This window comes from Salvelinus fontinalis, chromosome 35 (assembly GCF_029448725.1).
Source record: "Salvelinus fontinalis isolate EN_2023a chromosome 35, ASM2944872v1, whole genome shotgun sequence".
Lineage (NCBI taxonomy): Eukaryota > Metazoa > Chordata > Actinopteri > Salmoniformes > Salmonidae > Salvelinus > Salvelinus fontinalis.
Genome location: NC_074699.1, coordinates 9,432,399 through 9,453,618, shown reverse-complemented (window position 1 = coordinate 9,453,618; position 21,220 = coordinate 9,432,399). Strand labels below are relative to the sequence as shown.

Sequence of the window (21,220 nt, the reverse complement as noted above, 5' to 3'; positions counted from 1 at the left end):
TCATTTAAATAGATTTTTATTTGGATGTCATGTAATGTACATAAAAATTTTTAAAAAAAATGAAAAGTGGTACGTGCATATGTATTCATCCCCGTTGCTATGGAGTCCCTAAATAAGATCTGGTGCCACCAATTACCTTCAGAAATCACATAGATTGCACACAGGTGGACTTTATCTAACTAAGTGTCACATGATCTGTCACATGATCTCAGTATACATATGTATGTATTCTGTGTGTGTGTGTGAGATAGGAAAGAGAGATAATGCATTGTATACTGTACTCTTCGATCTTTTGAAGAAGAGAAGCCATCTAACTGTACAATCTTTCCTGGGATAGTGGTCTGAAACCAGTGTGTTTTATTTTCGGGATAACAGTAAGGCAGTAGCAATATTTTTTGTAGGGGTTGATAAACGTTTTGTTATGGACAATCAAGTCTGATATTTTTTGGTGGAAATTACAAAAAAGCATTTCGAAGCATTTGTAAACGGGCGGACATATTTTTAGCCTGATTTTTGGGTGCAAAATTATCATTACCTGGCTAATAATGGGGGCCTCAAGGAAAAGCATTGACCAATGTCAGGGACTTGAGCAAAAATGATCCTGTGTGTTCGGTGGGCTGCCCCAATTTCTAAACTTTGAATACACTACAAGCTTGCATTTCCTACAGTGCAGAAAAAATCCTGCAACAACAGGATGATCAAATTAAGATCTGGCATCTGTAGAGGACTGCTCCTACAGTACATAACACAGGAAGGTAACCAAAATTACCTGAGTCATGCACGGAAACACACATACACACACATTTTCCTGCTGCACCTATATAGGCAGGTAACCCTGTAGTGTAGATTTTTTCCTGATTCATTTGTGGAGTGTCTCAGTAATGTATACGGTACAGTGTAACCATTGTGAAGGTCTTTACATAACCTTGATGGAGTTTTGTATAGTATTTGGAGAAACATATTCTTGATATTGACAAAGTATGTGTGTGTGTGTCTCTAGACCTCGACAAACCAGTGCTGACAGTGCACCAGACCATCAGTGATGTGCGCGGGAGCTATTACCAGGAGAAGACGGTGTTCCTGCGCTGTACGGTCAACTCCAACCCCCCAGCCCGCTTCATCTGGAAACGTGGCAACACGCCCATAGAGCAGAGCAAGGATACCGGAGTGGACATCTACGAACCGCTCTACACACAGGTACTGTAAGAGGACCGCACACAAGTTCACACTCCAAATTCACCACAACCCATAGAACAGTATAGACAGAGGCTCACGGCATACACATAAACATGCACACACAAATGAACCACAACCATAGAAATAGATATCGGACTCATCTTTGTACCTGTGCCATTATGGCATCTGTGACCAATCCATTTTTAACCTGTTTGGGCTGCAGCCCGACACCGGTACACTTATGACAACATCCAGCTCAAGTGCAGGTGTCACGATCGTGTGGAGGATTTACGGACCAAAATGCAGCAGTTGGAAAATAAGCCATCTTCTTTTATTAAACAACACGAAGATGAACACGACACAAAACACTTTAACAAAACAACAAAACGACCGTGAAGCTACAAACGTTGTGCACATACATAAAGGCTACAAACGTTCTACATAGACAATTACCCACAACCAATGAGAGCCTATGGCTACCCTAAATAAGGCTCCCAATCAGAGACAACCGAAATCAGCTGTCTCTAATTGGGAACTCATTCAGGTAACCATAGACTCTCCTAGACAACTAAACATACATAGACAACGCTAGAAACATGTACTCCACACAAACCCATATACTATACACAACCCCTTTACCATAAACAACACCCAAAACCAACAAAAACATAAACATTCCCCATGTCACACCCTGACCTAACTAAAATAATAAAGAAAACAAAGAATAATAAGGCCAGGGCGTGACATAACCCCCCCCTTGAGGCGCGAACTCCGGGCGCACCATACACAGTCTAGGGGAGGGTCTGGGTGGGCTCCCCTCCACGGTGGCGGCTCCGGCTCTGGTCGTAGTCCCCACGTCACCACAGTACCTAACCACCTCCTAGGCTTCCTCCAAACGACCCCCCTCCACCTTAACCCCATTGCATTCAGGGGCAGTTCCGGACTAAGGGGCAGTACCAGGGTAAGAGGCAGTACCAGGGTCAGGGGCAGTACCAGGGTCAGGGACAGTACCAGGGTCAGGGGCAGTACCAGGGTAAGGGGCAGCACCAGGGTAAGGGGCAGCTCCGGACTGAGGAATGGCAGCTCCGGACTGAGGGATGGCCCATGGCTGGCTGACGGATCTGGCTGCTCATGGCTAGCTGACGGATCTGGCTGCTCATGGCTAGCTGACGGATCTGGCTGCTCATGGCTAGCTGACGGATCTGGCTGCTCATGGCTAGCTGACGGATCTGGCTGCTCATGGCTGGCTGACGGATCTGGCTGCTCATGGCTAGCTGAATGATCTGGCTGCTCATGGCTGGCTGACTGATCTGGCTGCTCCTGTCTGGTTGGCGGCTCTGGCAGATCCTGTCTGGTTGGCGGCTCTGGCAGATCCTGTCTGGTTGGCGGCTCTGGCAGATCCTGTCTGGTTGGCGGCTCTGGCAGATCCTGTCTGACGGACGCTCTAGCGGCTCCTGTCTGGCTGGCGGCTCTAGCGGCTCCTGTCTGGCGGACGGCTCAGTGGGCTCATGGCAGACGGGCGGCTTTGCAGGCTCATGGCAGACGGGCGGCTTTGCAGGCTCATTGCAGACGGATGGCTCAGATGGCGCTGGGGAGACGGATGGCTCAGATGGCGCTGGGGAGACGAGCAGTTCAGTCATCGCTGTGCAGACGGCAGACTCCTGCCGGCTGAGGCGCACTGTAGGCCTGGTGCGTGGTGCCGGGACTGGTGGCACCGGGCTGGGGACACGCATCTCAGGGCTAGTGCGGGGAGCAGGAACAGGGCATACTGGACCCTGGGGACGCACATTAGGCCTAGTGCGTGGGGCCGGAACTGGTGGTACCGGACTGGGGACACGCATCTCAGGGCTAATGCGGGGAGCAGCAACAGGATGCACAGGACTCTGGAGACGCACAAGAGGCTTAGTGCGTGGTGCCGGAATTGGTGATACCGGGCTGGAGACACGCACCATAGGACGAGTGCGTGGAGGAGGAACAGGACTCTGGAGACACACTGGAAGCCTGTTACGTGGTGTAGGCACTGGTGGCACTGAACTGGGGCGGGGAGGTGGCGCCGGAAATACCGGACCGTGCAGGCGTATTGGCTCCCTTGAGCATTGAGCCTGACCAACCTTACCTGGTTGAATGCTCCCCGTTGCCCGACCAGTGCGGGGAGGTGGAATAACCCGCACCGGGCTATGTAGGCGAACCGGGGACACCATGCGTAAGGCTGGTGCCATGTAAACCGGCCCGAGGAGACGCACTGGTGGCCAGATATGTAGGGCCGGCTTCATGACATCCGGCTCAATACTCAATCTAGCCCTGCCAGTGCGGGGAGGTGGAATAACCCGCACCGGGCTATGCACACGTACAGGAGACACCGTGCGCTCTACTGCGTAACACGGTGTCTGCCCGTACTCTCGCTCTCCACGGTAATTACAGGGAGTAGGCGCAGGTTTCCTACCTGACTTCGCCACTCTCCCTTTAAGCCCCCCCCAAAGAAATTTTTTGGGTTTTCCCACAGGCTTCCTACCGCTTCGTCGTGCTGCCTCCATTCGCCGGTATCCCTCCTCGCACTGCGCCAGAGAATCCCAGGCGGGCTCCGGCACTCTCCCTGGGTTGATCGCCCACCTGTCGATCTCCTCCCACGTAGTGTAACCCAGATCCTTTGTAGGTTCCTTTTCCTGCCTCCGAGCTAGCTCCTCATATCGCCGCCTCTCTGCTTTCGCTGCCTCCAGCTCAGCTTTGGGGCGGTTATATTCTCCTGGTACCTCCCGGTCTAAAATTTCCTCCCATGTCCATAAATCCTTGTATTGCTCCTGTTGCCGCTGGTCATGCCGCTTGGTCCTAAGGTGGGTAATTCTGTCACGATCGTGTGGAGGATTTACGGACCAAAATGCAGCAGTTGGAAAATAAGCCATCTTCTTTTATTAAACAACACGAAGATGAACACGACACAAAACACTTTAACAAAACAACAAAACGACCGTGAAGCTACAAACGTTGTGCACATACATAAAGGCTACAAACGTTCTACATAGACAATTACCCACAACCAATGAGAGCCTATGGCTACCCTAAATAAGGCTCCCAATCAGAGACAACCGAAATCAGCTGTCTCTAATTGGGAACTCATTCAGGTAACCATAGACTCTCCTAGACAACTAAACATACATAGACAACGCTAGAAACATGTACTCCACACAAACCCATATACTATACACAACCCCTTTACCATAAACAACACCCAAAACCAACAAAAACATAAACATTCCCCATGTCACACCCTGACCTAACTAAAATAATAAAGAAAACAAAGAATAATAAGGCCAGGGCGTGACAGCAGGGTGCGAAATTCAAAAGATATATTTTTTTAAATATTTAACTTTCACACATTAACAAGTCCAAGACACCAGATGAAAGGTGCACATCTTGTGAATCAAGCCAACATGTCCGATTTTTAAAATGTTTTACAGGGAAGACACAATATGTAAATCTATTAGCTAACCACGTTAGCAAAAGACACCACTTTTCTTACTCCATCAGTTTTTGACTCCATCAGTAGCTATCACAAATTTGGCCAAATAAAGATAAAAATAGCCACTAACCAAGAAACAACCTCATAAGATGACAGTCTGATAACATATTTATTGTATAGCATATGTTTTTTTGGAAAAATGTGCATATTTCAGGTATAAATCATAGTTTACATTTCAGCTACAATCAGAAATTGCACCGAAAGCAGCCATAATATTTACAGACACCAACGTCAAATACCTAATTACTCATCATAAAACATTTCTGAAAAATACATAGTGTACAGCAATTGAAAGACAGGCATCTTGTGATTCTAGACAATATTTCCGATTTTATTAAATGTTTTACAGCGCAAACAAAATGTAGCGTGATATTAGCGTAGCCGCAATAGCCAGAAACACTTGGGCGCCCACGACCAGTTCACATGCACGACAGATATTAGAAATAGCATCTTAAAATGTTTCTTACTTTTGGTGATCTTCAGTCAGAATGTTGGACAAGGTGTCCTTTGTCCAGAATAGTCGTTGTTTTGATCTGGAACGGCAAATATCCCTCTTCATTTAGCATGGGCACTTGCCAAGTGGCACGGATCACTCCAACGTCAACAAAGTTAGAGAACAGAACACGGCAAAACTCCCGAAAAAAAATTCAATAATCTGATTAAACTATATTGAAAAAACATACATTACGATGATATGGTCACATGTATCAAATAAAATCTAAGACGGAGATGTTTGTCGTTCATAACGACAGCTAAACAGAAGGCATATCCATGTCCTCTTTCGCGCGCTCCAGAAACAGGATATGGACGCTCACGTCAAACAAAGACCTTTTATTCCACCTCAGACCAAGATAGACACGAAATTTCTTCTCTCACCGCATCTTGACAACCAGGGGAAGGCGTATGAAGTGTATGTAGACTCTTACGTATCACGCCCATGTATAGGCATGCAAGAATTGAGTACAAGGCCGTTTGAAATGGGCACATTTTATCTGGCTACTCAATACGCCCCCTGCAGCCATAACAGGTTTTAAGTAGTCAATTTTCTTATTTTGTATTTGAAAAAAGCATAAAGCTAATATTGGTTATTTACCTCCTCCTGCAGTACTGGGATCCTGAACCAAATCTTGTCATTAATTTATTGTGGCCACTAGATGGCGGTGAAATAGCTTAAAGCCATTTACGAACTATAGGCAACCCAATTTACAATTTGAAGAAGACGGTGCTCTGATAGGAATCCCCACCCCGTTGACTACTTTAAAATGCTGGCGGTCTTAGGTCTTCAATGGCAATGCCCGTGCTAAAATGGGTTATATCCATCTCGTCCTTTAAATATCTCTGACCACAACCCAAAAGAGAGAGCAAGCATAACAGTGTGCTTCTACGAGCCATTCTACACACAGGTATTGGATGTGTGAGGAAAACACACAGCTTATACACCACATATAACTGGGTAAAACCGTCAACCTATTGGGAATGCGCCGTAGTCGTTCTGCCAGTGCCAGGTGCCCCTTCATTGTGTTTACGTTCACACTTCACCTCAACCCATAGAACAGCACAGGGAGACAGCCTCCCAATGATGGGCCTAATCCCAAACATACACATGCTCACTCATCACATCACGTTGGACAAAGCAAGGATATTGGAGTGAATATCTTTGAACCGTCATACAGACAAGTATAGGCAGCAAGGATAACGTAGTAGAACGTGCGTCGTATACCAAACGCAGACCTTATCCATGTGATGTGTTCGTCCTTGAACACTTCACACTATGCACACATACCACGCACGTTGAGATGACTGAACTGCCTGGAGTTACCCTGGATTGTACACTGTCATGGTCAAAACATATTGATACAACAGTAGCTAAGATGGGGAGAAGTCTGTCCATAATAAAGTGCTCCTCTACCTTCTTAACAGCACTATCAACAAGGCAGGTTCCAACAGGCTCTAGTTTTGTCGCACCTGGACTACTGTTCAGTCGTGTGGTCAGGTGCGACAAACATTAATAATATGCATGTGTAACAGTCCTGACCTATTTATGTTAGTTTTTATGTGTTTTTGGTCAGGGCATGTGTTTTGGGTGGGCAGTCTATGTTACCTGTTTCTATGTTGGTTTCGGTTTGCCTGGTATGGCTCTTGATTAGAGGCAGGTGGTTTGCATTTTCCTCTAATCAAGAGTCATATTTAGGTAGGGCATTATCACTGTGTGTTTGTGGGTGATTGTCTCCTGTGATGTCTTCGTTGTGTTCGATGTATTTCACTTTTGGAGCTGTTTGGCTGTTCGTATGTTTCGATGTCCGTTCCTGTTCGTGAGTTTACGTTTGTCCATGTAAGTTTATGTTCAGGTTGCGTGTACGTCGTTTTCTTATTTTGTAGTTTGTTAAAGTGTTTGTTTTCGTGTCATCAGTTTTCGTATTAAATAAAAAGGATGGCATATTTCCCTGACTCCGCATATTGGTCTGAAGATCCTTCTCTCCTCACCTCTTCCGAGGATGAGGAAAGCGACAGCTCTTACAGAATCACCCACCAAAATACAGAGACCAAGCGGTATGGGAAAAATGCTCGACTGAGCAACAAGGACTTTTGGACTTGGGAGGAGATCCTGTCTGGTAGAGGACCCTGGGCGCAAACTGGAGGAAATCGCTGCTCTCGTGAGAAGAGTGAGGCAGTCACAGCCCAGGAGCGCTGGTATGAGGAGGCAGCTAGGAGACGTGGATGGAAGCCGGAGATTCAAGCTCGTAACCGGAATTATGAGGGGACACGTCTTGCACGGAAGCCCGAAAAGCCCGTGAGTAACTCCCAAAAATTTCTTGGGGGGGGGCTAAGGGGTTGTGGGCCAAGGGCAGGTAGGAGACCTGCGCCCACTTCCCAGGCTAACCGTGGAGAGCGGGAGTACGGGCAGACACCGTGTTACGCAGTAGAGCGCACGGTGTCTCCTGTACGTGTGCATAGCCCAGTGCGGGTTATTCCACCTCCCCGTACTGGTAGGGCTAGATTGGGCATTGAGCCAGGTGTCATGAGGCCGGCTCAACGCGTCTGGTCTCCAGTGCGTCTCCTCGGGCCGGCATACATGGCACCTGCCTTACGCATGGTTTCCCCGGTTCGCCTGCATAGCCCAGTGCGGGCTATTCCACCTCGCCGCACTGGCAGGGCGACCGGGAGCATTCAACCAGGTAAGGTTGGGCAGGCTCAATGCTCAAGAGAGCCAGTACGCCTGCACGGTCCGGTATTTCCGGCGCCACCTCCCCGCCCCAGCCTAGTACCTACAGTGCCTATATTACGCACTAGGCTACCAGTGCATTTCCAGAGCCCTGTTCCTCCTCCACGCACTCTCCCTATAGTGCGTGTATCCAGTTCGGTGCCTCCAGTTCCGGCCCCACGCACTAAGCCACCTGTGCGTCTCCCAAGTCCTGTACACACTGTCACTTCTCCCCGTACTAGTCCTGAGGTGCGTGCCCTCAGCCAGGTGCCACCAGTGCCGGTACCACGCACCAGGTATAGAGTACGCTTTGAGAGTTCAGTGTGCCCTGTCTCTGCTCCCCGCACTAGTAGGAAGGTGCTTATCATTAGCACGGTGCCTCCAGTTCCGGCACCACGCACCAGGTCTACAGTGCGCCATATCCGGCCAGAGCCATCCGTCTCCCCAGCGCCATCTGAGCCATCCGTCTCCCCAGCGCCATCTGAGCCATCCGTCTCCCCAGCGCCATCTGAGCCATCCGTCTCCCCAGCGCCATCTGAGCCATCCGTCTCCCCAGCGCCATCTGAGTCATCCGTCTGCCAGGAGCCTGCAAAGCCGCCCGTCTGCCATGAGCCTGCAAAGCCGCCCGTCTGCCATGAGCCTACAGAGCCATCCGCCAGACAGGAGCCGCTAGAGCCGTCAGCCAGACAGGAGCCGCTAGAGCCGCCCGCCAGACAGGATCTGCCAGAGCCGCCAACCAGACAGGATCTGCCAGAGCCGCCAACCAGACAGGATCTGCCAGAGCCGCCAACCAGACAGGATCTGCCAGAGCCGCCAACCAGACAGGATCTGCCAGAGCCGCCAATCAGACAGGATCTGCCAGAGCCGCCAGCGAGCCATGAGCAGCCAGAGCCGTCAGTGAGCCATGAGCAGCCAGAGCCGTCAGTGAGCCATGAGCAGCCAGAGCCGTCAGTGAGCCATGAGCAGCCAGAGCCGTCAAAGAGCCATGAGCAGCCAGAGCCGTCAGTGAGCCATGAGCAGCCAGAGCCGTCAGTGAGCCATGAGCAGCCAGAGCCGTCAGAGAGCCATGAGCAGCCAGAGCCGTCAGAGCGCCATGAGCGTCGTGAGCCGTCAGCCTGCCATGAGCGTCGAGAGCCGTCAGCCTGCCATGAGCGTCGAGAGCCGTCAGCCTGCCATGAGCGTCGAGAGCCGTCAGCCTGCCATGAGCGTCGAGAGCCGTCAGCCTGCCATGAGCGTCGAGAGCCGTCAGCCTGCCATGAGCGTAGAGAGCCGTCAGTCTGCCATGAGCGTCGAGAGCCGTCAGCCAGCATGGACCTGCCAGAGCCGTCCAAACAGGACCTGCCAGAGTCCTTCAGCCGGGATCTGCCCCTTGTCCCGGTGCTGCCCCTTGTCCCGGTGCTGCCCCTTGTCCCGGTGCTGCCCCTTGTCCCGGTGCTGCCCCTTGTCCCGGTGCTGCCCCTTGTCCCGGTGCTGCCCCTTATTCCAGTGATGGTCCTTATCCTGGTGCTGCCCCTTGTTTTTGTGCTGCCCCTTGTCCCGGTGCTACCCCTTGTCCCGGTGCTGCCCCTTGTTCCGGTGCTAGCTGATTATTTAGGGGAAGGTAATGTTTGGGTGGTCAGTGGTAGGGGTAGACAGAAGAGGGGAGTGACTATGGTGGTATGGGGACAGCGTCCGGAACCGGAACCACCACCGTGGTCAACTGCCCACCCGGACCCTCCCCTGGACTTTGTGCTGGTGCGCCCGGCGTTCGCACCTTGGGGGGGGGGGTACTGTAACAGTCCTGACCTATTTATGTTAGTTTTTATGTGTTTTTGGTCAGGGCATGTGTTTTGGGTGGGCAGTCTATGTTACCTGTTTCTATGTTGGTTTCGGTTTGCCTGGTATGGCTCTTGATTAGAGGCAGGTGGTTTGCATTTTCCTCTAATCAAGAGTCATATTTAGGTAGGGCATTATCACTGTGTTTGTGGGTGATTGTCTCCTGTGATGTCTTCGTTGTGTTCGATGTATTTCACTTTTGGAGCTGTTTGGCTGTTCGTATGTTTCGATGTCCGTTCCTGTTCGTGAGTTTACGTTTGTCCATGTAAGTTTATGTTCAGGTTGCGTGTACGTCGTTTTCTTATTTTGTAGTTTGTTAAAGTGTTTGTTTTCGTGTCATCAGTTTTCGTATTAAATAAAAAGGATGGCATATTTCCCTGACTCCGCATATTGGTCTGAAGATCCTTCTCTCCTCACCTCTTCCGAGGATGAGGAAAGCGACAGCTCTTACAGCATGTCCATTTTTCCTGGCTCAAAGTAGAGGAGAGATTGACTTTATCACTACTTGTATTTGTAAGAGGTGATGACATGTTGAATGCACCAAGCTGTCTGTTTAAACGACTAGCTCACAGCACAGGCATCCATGCATACCCCACACGGCATGCCACCAGAGGTCTCTTCACAGTCCCCAAGTCCAGAACAGACTGGGGGGGGGCGCACAGTACAGCATAAAGCCATGACTACATGGAACTCTATTCCACATCAGGTAACTGACGCAAACAGTAGAATCAGATTTAAAAGAACAGATCAAAATAAACCTTTTGGAACAGCGGGGACTGTGAAGCAACACAAACATAGGCACAGACACATGCACACACACACATGATAACATTTACACATCCGTACATATGGATTTTGTGTTGTAGATATGTGGTAGTGGAGTATGGGCCTGAGGGCACACACTTTGTGGGTTGTGAATTATTTAATGAATGTATTGTAATGTTTTTAAAATTGTATAACTACCTTAATTTTGCTGGACCCCAGGAAGAGTAGATACTGTCTTGGCAGCAGCTAATGGGGATCCATAATAAATACAAATATATATAGTATGTGTGTGTGTGTGTGTGCGTGTGTATGTACACTGCTCAAAATAATAAAGGGAACACTTAAACAACACAATGTAACTCCAAGTCAATCACACTTCTGTGAAATCAAACTGTCCACTTAGGAAGCAACACTGATTGACAATAAATTTCACATGCTGTTGTGCAAATGGAATAGACAAAAGGTGGAAATTATAGGCAATTAGCAAGACACCCCCAATAAAGGAGTGGTTCTGCAGGTGGTGACCACAGACCACTTCTCAGTTCCTATGCTTCCTGGCTGATGTTTTGGTCACTTTTGAATGCGGTGCTCTCACTCTAGTGGTAGCATGAGACGGAGTCTACAACCCACACAAGTGGCTCAGGTAGTGTAGCTCATCCAGGATGGCACATCAATGCAAGCTGTGGCAAGACGGTTTGCTGTGTCTGTCAGCGTAGAGTCCAGAGTATGGAGGCGCTACCAGGAGACAGGCCAGTACATCAGGAGACGTGGAGGAGGCCGTAGGAGGGCAACAACCCAGCAGCAGGACCGCTACCACCGCCTTTGTACAAGGAGGAGCACTGCCAGAGCCCTGCAAAATGACCTCCAGCAGGTTTTTAGAGAGGTGGATTTTTAAAAGTAGAAGTTCAAATTGTTTGGGTACAGACCTGGATAGTAGGACAGAACTCTGCAGGCTATCTCTGCAGTAGATTGCAACACCTCCCCCTTTGGCCGTTCTATCTTGTCTGAAAATGTTGTAGTTAGGGATGGAGATTTCAGAGTTTTTGGTGGTCTTCCTAAGCCAGGATTCAGACACGGCTAGGACATCCGGGTTGGCAGAGTGTGCTAAAGCAGTGAATAAAACAAACTGTGGGAGTAGGCTTCTAATGTTAACATGCATGAAACCAAGGCTATAACGGTTACAGAAGTCATCAAAAGAGAGCGCCTGGGGAATAGGAGTGGAGCTAGGAACGGCAGGGCCTGGATTCACCTCTACATCACCAGAGGAACAGTAGGATAAGGGTTCGTCTAAAATGAGAATTGATCGTCTAGGATGTCCGGAACAGAGAGTAAAAGGAGCAGGTTTCTGGGGGTGATAAAATAGCTTCAAGGTATAATGTACAGACAAAGGTAGGGTAGGATGTGAATACAGTGGAGGTAAACCTAGGCATTGAGTGATGATGAGAGAGACATTGTCTCTAGAAACATAATTGAAACCAGGTGATGTCATCGCATGTGTGGGTGGTGGAACTTAAAGGTTGAATAAGGTATAATGAGCAGGGCTAGAGGCTCTACAGTGAAATAAGCCAATAAACACTAACCAGAACAGCAATGGACAAGGCATATTGACATTAAGGAGAGGCATGCTTAGCCGATTGATCATAAGGGTCCAGTGAGTGGTGAGGTTGGTAGGGGTCGCGGCGATTCAGACAGCTAGCCGGGCCATGGGTAGCAAGCTGGCAGAAGATGGAGGTCTGTTTTTAGCCACCTCGTGCATTTCCGTCGGTAGATTAGTGGGGTACCGTGTGGTAGAGGGGACCAATCCAATTGGCAAAATAGTTATAGTGGCCCAAGAAAATTGTCCGATAGACCTATTCAGATAGCAGCCGATAAGACAGCTAACGATTAGCGGGCTGCAGATGAGCGTTCAGGTTACGTTGCAATGGAGGGAACAGTTGGATAACTCCCTCGGGCAGATAACGTCGGTAGTCCAGTCATGAAGGTCCGGTGGGGCTCCGCATCGGCAGTAAAGCGGGTCCGGATAGGTGATTGTAGCCCAGGAGTGGCTGATGGAACTCTTCAGCTGGCTAGCTCCGGAATAATTGATGTTTGCTCCGGGACCGACGTTAACCAATAGTCACTCAGATAGCAGCTAGCTAGCTGCAAGATCCAGGTGTAAATGTCCAGAGCTTGCGGTAGAAATCCGGGGATATGGAGAGAAAATTGGTCCGGTATGCTCTGGTCTGAGTCGCGTTGTACAAAACTGGCGATAGCTTTTCGAGCTAAAGGATAGCTGATGACCGCCAACCGTGGTTAGCTGAATACTAACGTTAGCCAGTGAACTGGCTAACTTCTGGCTAGCTTCTGTTGTGGATTTCAGATTTGAGGTGAAAAATACTTTTTTTTTAATTGGTGAGGCGGGTTGCAGGAGAGTGTTTTCAAGTTGAGTTTTTAGGGAAAAAAAATGCAAAGAAAATATATAAATATATATATACACGGGACACGACAAGGACGTCTGACTGCTATGCCATCTTGGAATACAAGATCTACCTACCTCATCCCCATATTGTTTTTATTTACTTTTCTGATCTTTTGCACACCAGTATTTCTACTTGCACATCATCATCTGCTCATCTATTACTCCAGTGTTAATTTGCTAAACTGTAATTACTTCGCTACTATGGCCTATTTATTGCCTTAACTCCTCACGCCATTTGCACACACTGTATATAGACTTTCTTTTTTTCCTCTTGTGTTATTGACTGTACGCTTGTTTATTCCATGTATAACTCTGTGTTGTTGTTTGTGTCGCACTCTTTTGCTTTATCTTGGCCAGGTCGCAGTTGTAAATGAGAACTTGTTCTCAACTAGCTTACCTGGTTAAATAAAGGTGAAATAAATAAATAGGCTACAACACTGCTGTCGTCCTTACCTTGAAGCGTCTATTCAAGTTGGTCATATAATATTTTATCCCCACAGCAGTCGCACTATTGGAAGACACAGCTTTCACTATAGCCTACAAAGTCCTATTCCTGCTCTTTTCCCGCAATCCGTCAAATTCATTTGGTGTGTCATCATTGTGGTTTCTGACTTGTGGTCAGACTCGCTCAGCCGGAACAAACTTAAACTTGGCCTTTTTTCAATGTCATTAAGAAAACGGAAAGGTGTCATCGTTTTTTCCCACACAAATGTCTATGCATCTTGTTATTCCCTTAAAAGGGGAGATGGAGCTCAGGCCATCACTTCTAATTCGCCTGTCAGAGAATCCTAGAAGTAATCATCACATTTTTCTAATTATCTGAAATCTGATTACAATATTTTAGCTGGTAACGTAACAGATGACATGTTATCCATTACTCCCCAACCCTGACCCCTTCTAGCTACTAGCATTGTTTCCTCTGTTCTCCTTTAATTGAAATCGCTGTATGGTCTGCTACAAAGGGCCACCCTGAGAGGACAATTAGCCAGAGTAGCTCTTCCCACGCTACGACAGTGGAAGAATGAGACAGGAAAAATCCCACTCAGTCAGCCAAGCCTATATCCCAAAAGGCACCCTATTCCCTTTATTTTACACTACTTTTGACAAGGGCCCATAGGGCTCTGGTCAAAAGTAGTGCATTATATAGGGAATATATTGCCATTTGGGACGCACACCAAGGCATAGATGGGTGGAATAGGCAGCCGTGGGAATGAAGTATGAACTAGCTTATCTGGAAATCATTATTGAAGTAGAGTTTGAAAAGCTCTATGTAGTTCTATGGACTGCAGAGAGAAATAGGGCGAGGGAGGAAGCGAGAGAGCAAGAGAGGATGGACGGAGAGGGGAATGGAAAGTGAAAGAGATCTATGGAAAAAAAGAGATGGATTTGTTATTCTAATGATGATATTTCATTTGGCTGATGGTCTCTTTCAAAATAAATGTTGAATCCTTTAATCTGATATATTCTCTCTGCTCTATGATATTAGGACACAGCATAATGTATGGATTATTTTGACTATAACAAATACTCAGATGAAACGTATTATGCTATTTATCACAAACTACTTTGTGTCAAAGTTTAACAAGGACATGGACAAACAAGGACAAAATGGCGCCAGAGCAGAAGGCAGACGTTTTACGCGCCCCCCTACCGATTGTGTTTCTTTGTTTATCTGCGTTGTTTGTAATTATTTTAAAAAAAAACATTTTTTACATAATGTTGCCGCTACTGTCTCTTATGACCGAAAATAACTTCTAGACATCAGGACTGAGATTACTCACCACGGACTTGCAGAATCCTTTGTCTTCTTTCACGTCTCTGACGAGCCCGAGGTGGAGGATATACGGCTACCTCGGGAACAGGCCCCGACCCCAGTGATCTGCATGAAGTGGAGGAGGTGAAAGGGAGACCGGAGGGTGGGCTGCCTTCTGAGGAGTAGGAGGCGATCGAATAAACCCCCACTCCCCTCAATTCTGCTCGCAAACATGCAATCTTTGGCCAATAAAATGGACGAGTTATTGGGAAGATTAAACTACCAACGGGACATTAAAAACTGTAACATCTTATGCTTCACGGAGTCGTGGCTGAATGAAGACCATATCGATATACAGCTGGCTGGTTATAAGATGTACCGTCAGGATAGAACAAGGTGCGGCGGTCTATGTATATTTGTAAACAACAGGTGGTGCACGATATCTAAGGAAGTCTCGAGCCATTGCTCGCCTGAGGTAGAGTTTCTCATGATAAGCTGGAGACCACATTACCTACCGAGAGAGTTCTCATCTATATTCTTTGTAGCTGTTTACATACCACCACAGTCAGAGGCTGGCACTAAGAGAGCATTGAATGAGCTGCATTCCGCCCATAAGCAAAAAAGAAAACGCTCACCCGGAGGCGGAGCTCCTAGTAGCTCCTAGGACTTTAATGCAGGGAACCTTAAATCAGTTTTACCTTATTTATATCAACATGTTAAATGTGCAACCAGAGGGAAAATAACTCTGGACCACCTATACTCCACACACAGAGATGCATACCAAGCTCGCCCTCGCCCTCCATTTGGCAAATCTGACCATAATTATATCCTCTTGATTCCTGCATACAAGCAAAAATTAAAGCAGGAAGCACCAGTGACTAGATTAAAAAAAAGGTGGTCAGATGAAGCAGATGCTAAGCTACATGACTGATTTGCTAGCACAGACTGGAATACGTTCCGGGATTCCTCCAATGGCATTGAGGAGTACACCACATCTGTCATTGGCTTCATCAATAAGTGCATCGATGACGTCATCCCCACATGACCGTATGTATATAACCCAACCAGAAACCATGGATCCCAGGCAGCATCCGCACTGAGCTAAAGGCTAGAGCTACCGCTTTCAAGGAGTGTGACTCTAACCCGGAAGCTTATAAGAAATCCCCCTATGCACTCTGACAAACAACCATCAAGGAAAAGTGTCAGTACAGGACTAAGATCAAGTCGTAGTACACCGGCTCTGACACTTGTCGGATGTGAGCAGGGCCTGCAAACCATTACAGACTACAAAGGGAAGCACAGCCGAGCGCTGCCTATTGACAGGAGCTTACCAGACGAGCTAAACTACTTCTACGCTCACTTCGAGGCAAAACACACTGAACCATCCATGAGAGCACCAGCTGTACTGGAAGACCTTTGGTCAACAACAGGTCAACATTCACAAGGCCGTAGGGCCAGACAGATTACCAGGACGTGTACTGCAAGCATGCGCTGACCAAATAGCAAGTGTCTTCACTGACATTTTCAACCTTTCCCTGTCCGAGTCTGTAATACCAACCAATGTTTTAATCAGACCACCATAGTGCCTGTGCCTAAAAACATGAAGGTAACCTGCCAAAATGACTACCGACCCGTAGCACTCATTTCAGTAGCCATGAAGTGCTTTGAAAGGCTGGTCATGGCTCACATCAACACCATCATCCCAGAAACACTAGACCCACTCCAATTTGCATACCATCCAAACAGATCCACAGATGATGCAGTCTCTATTGCACTCCACACTGCCCTTTCCCAATTGGACAAAGGGAACACCTACAGTTGAATTCGGAAGTTTACATACACCTTAGACATTTAAACTCAGTTTTTCACAATTCCTGACATTCAATTCTAGTAAAAATACCCTGTCTTAGGTCCGTTAGGATCACCACTTCATTTTAAGAATGTGAAGTCAATAATAGTAGAGAGATTGATTTATTTCAGCTTATATTTCTATCATCAAATTCCCAGTGGTTTACATACACTCAATTAGTATTTGGTAGCATTGCCTTTAAATTGTTTAACTTGGGTCAAACTTTCAGGGAGCTGTCCACAAAATTATTGTGGGTGAAATTTGGCCCATTCCTCCTGACAGAGCTGGTGTAACTGAGTCAGGTTTGTAGGCCTCCTTCCTCACACACACTTGTTCAGTTCTGCCCACAAATCTTCTATGGGATTGAGTTCAGGGCTTTGTGTTGGCCAATCCAATAGCTTGACTTTGTTGTCCTTAAGCCATTTTGCCACAACTTTGGAAGTATGCTTGGGGTCATTGTCCATTTGGAAGACCCATTGGTGACCAAGCTTTAACTTCCTGACTGATGTCTTGAGATGTTGCTTCAATATAGCCACATACTTTTCTTTCTTCATGATTCCATCTATTTTGTGAAGTGCACCAGTCCCTCCTGCAACAAAGCACCCCCACAACATGATGCTGCCACCACCGTGCTTCACGGTTGGGATGGTGTTCTCCGGCTTGTAAGCCTCCCCCTTTTTCCTCCATACATAACGATGGTCCTTATGGCCACACAGTTCTATTTTTGTTTCATCAGACCAGAGGACATTTCTCCAAAAAGTACGGTCATTGTCCCCATGTGTAGTTGCAAACCGTAGTCTGGCTTTTTCTGGCGGTTTGGAGCAGTGGCTTCTTCCTTCCTGAGCTGCCTTTCAGGTTATGTCGATATATGACTCGTTTTACTGTGGATATAGATACTTTTGTACCTGTTTTCTCCAGCATCTTCACATGGTCCTTTGCTGTTGTTCTGGGATTGATTTGCACTTTTCATAACAAAGTACGTTCATCGCTAGGAGACAGAACACGTCTCCTTCCTGAGCGGTATGACGGCTGCGTGGTCCCATGGTGTTTATACTTGCGTACTATTGTTTGTACAGATGAACGTGGTGCCTTCAGGCATTAGGAAATTGCTCACAAGGATGAATCAGACTTGTGGAGGTCTACAATTTTTTTCGGAGGTCTTGGCTGATTTATTTTGAATTTCCCAGGATGTCAAGCAAAGAAGCACTGAGTTTGAAGGTAGTCCTTGAAATACATCCACAGGTACACCTCCAATTGACTCAAATATGTTAATTAGCCTATCACAAGCTTCTAAAGTCCTTGACATCATTTTCTGAAATCGTCTGTCTGTAAACAATTGCTTGTTGCATGCACAAAGTAGATGTCCTAACCGACTTGCCAAAACTATAGTTTGTTAACTTCTTGCAACTATAGGGGGTGCTGTTTCAAATTAGCATAATTGTCTCTACAGATTAAACTGCCTAGTACTCAATTCTTGCTCGTACAATATGCATATTATTGTTATTATTGGATAGAAAACACTCTCTAGTTTCTATAGTCGTTTGAATTATGTCTCTGAGTGAAACAGAACTCATTCTACAGCACTTTTCCTCCCAGTGTGTGAGATTTAGACATCTTGGCCTCTGGTTCCAGATCAGTTTTTAAAGTCTCTGTTAATCCTATGAGATACAAACACTGCCCACGCCTTCCACTAGATGTCAGTAAGTGGTGACAATTTGAATGGAGTCGATTGCGCAATCATTGGCTCTATAAATGACAAAATACCGGAAGTAAGCCTTCCTTTGGACACTGCGCTCAACGCGAGAAGGATATCTGACTGGCCTTTTTCCAAGCATTGGTTTAGCCAGTAATATAGCGTCGGTCATCTTTTTACTTGTTATAGGTGTTAGAAACATCATAATGTAGTTCATTTAAACCGTTTTATAGCAATTTATATCCGTTTAGTGCGATTTTGAGGCATTGCTTTGTAATAGACTTTGAAGCTCCGGGCACGTTTCGGGGTCCCGGTCGTACGTTAGTGGGCATTTCGACGGACAAGTGGACATCTTTCGACCAAAAGAAGATTAGACCCAAGAAAGGATTCATTGTCCAAGATTCTGATGTGAGAACAGCTCATAGTAAGAACAATTTATGATGATAAATCGTGTTTCTGTCGATAAATGTTAAACGTTTATTCCGCCATCTTGTTTGCTATAGCTTCACTTGGCGCAACCTGTATTGAAAAGTAAGGATAATTAAAAAAATGTAATTCCGCGATTGTATTAAGAATTAAATTGTCTATCAATCGCTGTCCACCCTGTATTTTTTTGTCAAGTTTATGAGTATTTATGTATAAGACTAGATCACTGTCTAATATGGTGCACGACATTTTCTGACCAGCTGAGCTACTTTTGTCATTGTCTAACCATGATTTTGGTGGCTAAATATGCACATTTTCGAACAAACTGTATATGTATGTTGTAATATGATGTTACAGGAGTGTCATCTGAAGAATTCTGAGAAGGTTAGTGAAAAAATTAATATATTTTGGCGATGATACGATATCGCTCTCTTTGGCTAGAATCAGTGCTCGGGTAACGTTTGCGTATGTGGTATGCTAATATAACGATTTATTGTGTTTTCGCCGTAAAACACTTAGAAAATCTGAAATGTTGTCTGAATTCACAAGATCTGTGTCTGTCCATTGCTATGTGCTGTGTATTTTTAAGAAATCTTTTATGATGAGTAAATTGGCAATACAAGTTGCTGTCTGTAGTAATTCTAGGAGCTTTGGTGAGATTTGTGATGCTGGCTGCAATGGCAAACTATGATTTATACCTGAAATATGCACATTTTTCTAACAAAACCTATCCTATACCATAAATATGTTGTCCGACTGCCATCTGATGAGGTTTTTACTTGGTTAGTGGCTATCAATATCTTAGTTTAGCCGAATTGGTGATAGCTACTGGTGTTGAGAGAAAATGGTGGACAAAGAAAAATTGTGATTTTTGCTAACGTGTTTAGCTAATAGATTTACATATTGTGTCTTCCCTGTAAAACATTTTAAAAATCTGAAATGGTGGCTTTATTCACAGGATCTGTATCTTTCATTAGGTGCCTTGGACTTGTGATTTAATGATATTTAGATGCTACTATTTAATTGTGACGCTATGCTAGCGATGCTAATCAGTGTGGGGGGGTGCTCCCGGACCCGGGGTAGAGGCTCGTTAGAGGTTAACAAGAAATGTGTGGAGTGGTTGAAAAATGTGTTTCAATGACTCCAACCTAAGTGTATGTAAACTTCCATATTCAACTGTATGTGAGAATGCTATTCATTGACTACAGCACAGCGTTCAACACCATAGTGCCCTCCAAGCTCATCAATAAGCTAAAGACCCTGGGACTAAACACCTCCCTCTGCAACTGGATCCTGGACTTCCTGACGGGCCGCCCCCAGGTGGTAAGGGTAGGTAACAACACATCTGCCACGCTGATACCCTCAACACAGGGGCGCCTCAGGGGTGCGTGCTCAGCCCCATCATGTACTCCCTGTTCACTGAGGACTGCACGGCCAGGCACGACCCCAACACCAACATTACATTTCCCGATAACACAAAAGTGGTAGGCCTGATCACCGACAACAACGAGACAGCCTATAGGGAGGAGGTCAGAGACCTTCCCATGTGGTGCCAGGACAACAACATCTCCCTCAATGTGTTCAAGACAAAGGAGATGATTGTGGACTACAGCAAAAAGAGTACCGAGCATGCCCCCATTCTCATTGACGGGGCTGCAGTGGAACAGGTTGAGAGGTTGAAGTTCCTTAGTGTCCATATCACCAACAAACTAACATGGTCCAAGCACACCATGCCAGTCGTGAAGTGACAAAACCTATTCCCCCTTAGGAGACTGAACATATTTGGCATGGCTCCTCAGATCCTCAAAAGGTTCTACAGCTGCACCATCAAGAGCATCTTGACTAGTTGCATCACTGCCTGGTATTGCAACTGCTCAGTCTCCAACCGCAAGGCACTACAGAGGGTAATGCAAACGGCCCAGTAAATCACTGGGGCTAATCTTCCTGCCATCCAGGACCTCTATACCAGGCGGTGTCAGAGGAAGGCCCTGAAAATTGTCAAAGACTCCAGCCACCCTAGTCATAGACTGTTCTCTCTGCTACCACACGGCAAGCGGTACCGGAGTGCCAAGCCTAGGTCCAAGAGGCTTCTAAACAGCTTCTACCCACAAGCCATGAGACTTGAACATCTAGTCAAATGGCTACCCAGACTATTCACATTGCCTCCCCCCCTCTCTCTACACCACTACCACTCTCTGTTGTCATCTATGCATAGTCACTTTAATTAATTCTACCTACATGCACATTCTACCTTAAAACATCTTATGGCTGCAATCCCGTTAACGGGATGATATGACAACAGCCAGTGAAAGTGCAGGGCGCCAAATTCAAACAACAGAAATCTCATAATTAAAATTCTTCAAACATACATTATCTTATACCATTTTAAAGGTAATCGTGTTGTTAATCCCACCAAAGTGTCCGAATTAAAATAGGTTTTACAGCGAAAGTACCACAAACAATATTTTTTTGTCACAGAAAAACACTGTCATTTTTCCAGCCAAAGACAGGAGTCACAAAAAGCAGAAATAGAGATAAAATGAATCACTAACCTATGATGATCTTC

At 46.5% G+C, this 21,220-nt stretch overlaps 1 protein-coding gene across 3 annotated transcripts in view; it reads left to right on the top strand.

Moving 5' to 3' along the window:
• The window catches only part of LOC129834311 (MAM domain-containing glycosylphosphatidylinositol anchor protein 1), a 427,292-nt gene that overhangs the window by 239,253 nt on the left and 166,819 nt on the right, over positions 1–21,220 (top strand). For all 3 annotated transcript variants that reach the window (XM_055899179.1, XM_055899178.1, XM_055899180.1), the window contains exon 5: positions 1,001–1,197. In XM_055899179.1, the coding sequence (XP_055755154.1) occupies positions 1,001–1,197 (197 nt within the window). The remainder of the gene's footprint in view (positions 1–1,000; positions 1,198–21,220) is intronic.